This window comes from Leptonychotes weddellii, unplaced genomic scaffold (assembly GCF_054177405.1).
Source record: "Leptonychotes weddellii isolate Sample4059 unplaced genomic scaffold, ASM5417740v2 HiC_scaffold_13498, whole genome shotgun sequence".
NCBI lineage: Eukaryota > Metazoa > Chordata > Mammalia > Carnivora > Phocidae > Leptonychotes > Leptonychotes weddellii.
The window spans coordinates 1-5658 of record NW_027714763.1 but is presented as its reverse complement, the minus strand read 5'-3'; the positions used below and the strand labels follow the sequence as shown (position 1 = coordinate 5658).

General features: G+C 67.4%; 2 protein-coding genes across 3 annotated transcripts; one reads left to right on the top strand and one right to left on the bottom strand.

Moving 5' to 3' along the window:
- The first annotated feature begins 8 nt into the window (after window positions 1–8).
- On the top strand, window positions 9–5652 carry B3GNT8 (UDP-GlcNAc:betaGal beta-1,3-N-acetylglucosaminyltransferase 8). Of its 2 annotated transcripts, none has more exons than XR_014141700.1 (2): window positions 9–470; window positions 5251–5652. XR_014141700.1 is itself a non-coding variant. In XM_006750320.3 (2 exons), the coding sequence occupies exon 2, from the start codon at window positions 905–907 to the stop codon at window positions 2096–2098; it is 1194 nt and encodes a 397-aa protein (XP_006750383.1). In that variant the 5' UTR covers window positions 302–470; window positions 873–904; the 3' UTR covers window positions 2099–2328. The 2 variants fall into 2 exon arrangements, 1 of the variants encoding a protein (XP_006750383.1); XM_006750320.3 differs by lacking the exon at window positions 5251–5652 and adding an exon at window positions 873–2328 and having other exon boundaries at window positions 302–470.
- LOC102742947 (branched chain keto acid dehydrogenase E1 subunit alpha) lies at window positions 2712–4726 on the bottom strand (the record flags this gene model as incomplete). The annotated part of the gene is made up of 4 exons (XM_081809774.1): window positions 2712–3234; window positions 3821–3992; window positions 4170–4311; window positions 4452–4726. Coding segments are annotated over 4 exons (760 nt in total), but the record flags the coding sequence as incomplete, so codon positions are not given.
- Window positions 5653–5658: the final 6 nt, after the last annotated feature.

Below are 5658 nucleotides of genomic sequence, written 5' to 3'. Positions count from 1 at the left end.
TCTACCACTTTGGGACTCTGCCTGTCCCTGGGCCATCTCGCCATTGCCCAGCCCGAGCTCGGCCCTGGCCCCTCAGCGCACACCCCCACCCCCAGACTCTCCCAGGCCCCTGGCTCTCCCCGCCGGCCCTCGCCGGGTCCCCCGTCTGTGTCTTTGGCCACCCTGCACCTTTCCGCTGTCTCACCAGAAAACCAGCCCCAACACGCCAGAGCCCCATCCCTCAGGTCGGCCTCCTGCCCTCCCCTCCCCTCCCGTCCCCTCCTCCCTCAGCCCCGCCCCAGCCCCTCCCGGCCCCTGGGGCCCTGGCGGCCTCCCTCCCCGCCCCTCCCCGCCCCTCCCCGCCCCTCCGGACTGGCTGGGCAGGGCTCCGACTACAGCTCCGCCGCTCGGCAGGGGCAGAAGGGAGGGAGCGGGAGCGGGGGCCTGACCAGAGGCCCCGGACGCGGCGCAGGCGGGAGCTGGACCCAGAGGTAAAGAGGAGCGAGCAGGTCCCTGGCCCCCCTTCCCTGGGGTGGGGACTGTTGGGACGAGGGAGGCTGGGTTTCTAGAAGGTGAAAGGGCTGACCCTGTGATTCTGACTCCTGGTGAGGGAATGAAGGGGGGCTGGAATGGCCAAGTCCCCAGTCCCTGGGGTGGGGCTGCGGAATACGTCGGTGGAATGGGCCGGGCTGGGCTGGGGTGGGCTGGGGAGGGTGTCGAAAGAATTCGAACAGGGTTTCGGGCTCCAGGAATAGGGAAGAGCTGGGTCCTTGGCGGGGCGTGGGGGGGGGGGTTGGATTAGGGGCTGGGGCCGAGAGAAGGGGTTACAGGGGCCGGTGGGGACTGCTGGCGCCCATCCCTGCACCCCAGAGGCCTCTGTGGCTCCTTTGCAGCTCCCGCGGCCACCCCTTCCCTGGGCTGGGTCATGCGCTGCCCCAAGTGCCTTCTCTGCCTGTCAGCGCTGCTCACGCTCCTGGGCCTCAAGGTGTACATCGAGTGGACATCCGAGTCTTGGCTAAGCAAAGCCTACCAGGGACCCCGGGACACCCCACCAGGACCCACACCCACCAGCCCCGAGCCCACCCTGCCAGCTAACCTCTCCACCCGTCTGGGCCACACCGGCCCGCTGCCCTCGGCTTACTGGAACCAGCAGCAGTGGCGGCTGGGGTCCCTGCCCAGTGGGGACAGCGCGGAGGCAGGGGGCTGCCGGGCTTGGGGGGCCGCTGCTGCCGCCGAAATCCCGGACTTCAAGTCCTACCCTAAGGGCCTCCGCCGCTTCCTGCTGTCGGCAGCCTGCCGGAGCTTCCCACCATGGCGGCCCGGGAGCGGCGGCGGCCAAGTGGCCAGCTGCTCGGACACCGACGTCCCCTACCTGCTGCTGGCCGTCAAGTCGGAACCGGGGCACTTCGAGGAACGGCAGGCCGTGAGGGAGACGTGGGGCAGTCCAGCTCCCGGAGTCCAGCTGCTCTTCCTGCTGGGGTCGCCCGAGGGTGAGGGGGGGCCCGACCTGAGCTCCCTGGTGGCCTGGGAGAGCCGCCGCTACAGTGACCTGCTGCTCTGGGACTTCCTCGACGTCCCCTTCAATCGGACGCTCAAAGACTTGCTGCTGCTGGCCTGGCTGGGCCGCCACTGCCCGGGCGTGAGCTTCGTCCTGCAAGCTCCGGACGATGCCTTTGTGCGCACGCCTGCCCTTCTGGACCACCTGCGGGGCCTGCCACCCAGCTGGGCCCGAGGCCTCTACCTGGGGGAGGTCTTTACCCAGGCCAAACCCCTCCGGAAGCCCAGAGGACCCTTCTACGTGCCCCTCTCCTTCTTTAAAGGTCACTACCCGGCCTACGCAAGCGGGGGTGGCTATGTCATCGCCGGGCGCCTGGCCCCCTGGCTGCTGCAGGCCGCGGCCCGCGTGGCCCCCTTCCCCTTCGACGATGTCTACATGGGCCTGTGCTTCCGTGCCCTGGGCCTGGCACCCAGGGATCACAAAGGCTTCCGCACAGCCTGGCCGGCAGACCGGACGGCCAACCCCTGCGCGTTCCGGGACCTGCTGCTGGTGCGGCCCCTCAGCCCCCAGAAGAGCATTCGGCTCTGGAAGCAGCTGCAGGACCCCCAGTTCCGGTGCTGAGCCTGGGGGGAGCTGGGGAGAGGAGGGGGAGGGCGGCCCTGGCCTGCACCCGGGTGCCCGTCCCTGGCTCAGCCTCTCCTCCTGGGCCTCAGCATGAGGGAGGAATCCCAGCATCGTGACAGCCTGAGCCCCTCTGGGGCCCTCCCAGGCGAGGGGGCTGGGCAGCAGGAGGCAACAGACTGTTTTTGTCTACTTCTTGTTCTTGAAAAATATGCCCACCCCCACTCTGAGACCTGCGTCGTCTTTGTGCCTGTGGGGCCCCGGAGGGCTGACCCAGTGAGCACAGCTGCACCCTGACCTTCACACTGGATGCCTTCCCCCGCCCCCCCATTACTGGGCAGGACCAGCTCTGGTGGCCTCCTGGTCACTTTGCTGAATGGCAGCATTGTCCCACCTAAGGGAGAACAGGAGACCGTCTGGGGAGGACCCCCCCCCCCATCCTGTCTGCAGAAACGGACCCTCCAGCTTGCTAAAGTTTCCGGGGGAAGTTACATGTCTCAATGAGCCCGGCCTTCTTTATCTAGAGGGGAGAACCAAGGGGTGGTCCCAAACCAGTCACGCTGGGCTCTCCTCCCACCTCCCAAACGCCAGGAAACAGACCAGCAGCGGGGGGTACAGAGCCAAATAGAGTTTATTGGCCACCTGCTAACCACCTCTCGCTTTGAGGGAGTGGCTTCCACAGGCTGACCCGCCACACCCACCCCAGAGGGGCTTCTAGTCCTGGAGGCGCCCTGACCCAGCCCCTGGGAGAAGGCACTGTAACAGGCAAGGAGGGGGCCGACTGAGGCCCCCCAGGGTAACAGCCTGGAGGAGTGGGGATGGGGGGGCTAGAGCCCTGGCCCCAGTATTTTGGAGGGAGCTGACTGGGGAAGGAGGGTGGCATCCTGCCGCTCCCTGGGCAACCCCCCCCAGAGTAGGGCTGCCCCTCGGGGTGGTTGAGGTGGGGGTCGGGGGACGAGCAGGCCTCACTTCTCAAAGTGGTCCAGGGGGTAGTGCTCCCCATAGGTCTGAAGGTGCCGGGCCAGGGCCTCCTGCTGCTTGCGGAGCTGGGCGGGCATCTCCTGGTACACGTCTGAGAAGAGCAGGCTGGGGCTGGGCTTTGGCTTCCGCTCCGCCTGCTCAAAGGCCTCCATCACCTGGGGGAGGTGGGACAGTAGACAGGCAACCAGCCCCCCCCCCCCGGCCACCTGTGGGACCCCAGCGGGGGGCTCCCATCTGGACAACAGGCGAGAATTGGCAGGGGTGAGAACCACCTTTTCAGCGCCCCCCCACCCAAGCCTGGCCTCTCCTCCCCCACACTGTCCGGTCCGACGCTAAATGCAGAACCGGGCAGCAGGCCCTTTAGAGGTGAGGAAACCGAGGCCCGGAGGGAGGGTGGCCCGTCCCACTGGGCACACCGCCCGGCTCCCGGCCGAGGACAGTGGGACACTCACACTGCACACGAATTAGGTCGCCTACCCCTTGCCCACCTTCTGACGAGGACGCCGTGTCCGTCCTCAGGCAGGAGGGCGTGGAGGGCAGGCGGCGTGCCGAGGACGCAGCTAGGACCCGGCAGAGGCGCCCGCCCAGGCAGCCTGGCACCGAGGACCGCACTTAGAGACCCTGCCGGGCTGTGCCCAGGTCTCCCAGCTCCGTGCCCCCCAACCCTTCCAGGCTTCTCCACCTCATACCGCCCCAGACCATGCCCCCGGGGCACGATTCCCAACAGAGGGAGGCCCCCACCTTCTTGCGGGACTGCTTCCTCCAGGCCTTCTCCTGCTCGTCGTCCCACCAGCCCCGGCTCTGCAGGTAGTGGCGCAGCCGGGAGATGGGGTGGTCCTGCTTGTCCCAGTAATTGACCTCGTCCACCGAGCGGTAGGCTGAGCTGTCATCACTAGTGCTGTGGTGGCCGATCCTGCGGAGGGGGCCAGGGTCAGGAGGGAGGGGGCGGACTAGGGGAGAAGGGGTGGCAATGGGATACAACCCACGAAGGGGATCCAATATGGGGGATGCGGTCCTGCTCCAGGGCCAGTGGCCCGTGCAGGGGAGATGCGGTCAAGGCCGCGGGGGGGAGGATGGGGGAGGCAGGCACCTGTAGGTCATGGCCTCGATGAGGAAGGGCTGGTTCTCCGCCACAGCGCGCCGCCGGGCCTCCTTGGTGGCGTTGTACACAGCAAACACGTCGTTGCCATCCACGCGGATGGACATGATGCCATAGCCGGGGCCTCGGGCAGCTGTGGGGACAGAGAGGCAGGGCGGCCCCGGGGCTCAGATGGGGACAGTGCGGGGGGCAGCAAAGCAGCGTTCCTGCGGCCTCCCTTGTTGCAGACCCGCGGCAGGGAAAGGACTGGGGAGTGGCCCGTGGGGCCCCTACCGATGCCGTCCCCGCGGTACTGCTCCGAGGTGGGCGTGGAGATGGCATAGCCGTTGTTCCGGCAGAAGAAGATGATGGGGCACTCGAGGGTGGCGGCGAAGTTGAAGCCGGCGTGTGCGTCCCCCTCGCTGGCCGCCCCCTCCCCGAAGTAGCAGATGACCACCCTGTTGGCGTTGGCCCGCTTGGCCGCGTAGGCCGCCCCCACCGCTGCAGGGGGAGAGGGGGATGAGCAGGAGCAGAGCCACACACTCTCCCCACCGGGCTCTGCCCTCCCGCTGCACCCCACAAACTGCCTCAGCCCCCCCCCCGCTGATGGCCGCTCCCCACACCTCTTCCACCTTCAAAACTCCGCTAGAACCTGACCCCGTGCCCCACCCCTTCCCGCCAGTCGGCTTGCCCAGTCACCTCCCGCCTGAGCTCCCAGCAGCCTCCTCACAGGCCCCCTGCTCCTCCCGCCCCCACCCGTTACCCTGGGACAGCCAGAGGCCAGTTAAAATGGTTAAAATGTGAACCAGGCTGACATTCAGGCCCAGCGCGTCTCCCCCCTGCGGCTCCCACTGCCCTCAGACTCCCCTGCATCTGCAGCCTTCCCGCACCTCTCTGCGCCCCCTCCTGGCCTCCCTACCCGGTTCGACACCTGCCTCGGGGGCCCCCCTGCCCCCTCAAGCGGTCAAGCAGGCACTTGCCTCAAGACCCCACATGGTGCCCTCCCTGGCTCCTCCTGGTCTGTAAGAAATGTCACCTGTGATGCAACCCCCCACCTTCCTCCATCACATCTCGGCTGTGTTTCTCCCTGCAGGACTGCTCACCCCTGATCCCCTCCCTGGGCTCCTCCTGCATGCTTCCTGTCTGTCTCCTCCACATGGAGGAGGGCTGAGGTGTTTGTCTCCTGCTCACTGCGCCCCGCACGGCGCCCACAGAGACTCCATACATTCGCCCGCTGAACAGCTGAATGGTCACTCAAATGGAAGGTAAGGGCCAGGGCCCAGCCTTCTGGAAATCCTACCTCCCCGCAGGTAACATGCCGCCTCCCCTCACAAAGTTGCCCTGCCCGCCTCCCACGTCAGAGGCGCAAACAGCTCCTCATTCCAGGCACTGAGCTAACACGTACCAATGGGCCTCGCAACCAGCACGCCGCTCAGCCCCACGGACACAGCAACGTGTGTACCTCGGCCGCCGTGGGGCAGAGAGAGCCGAAGCCCAGCGC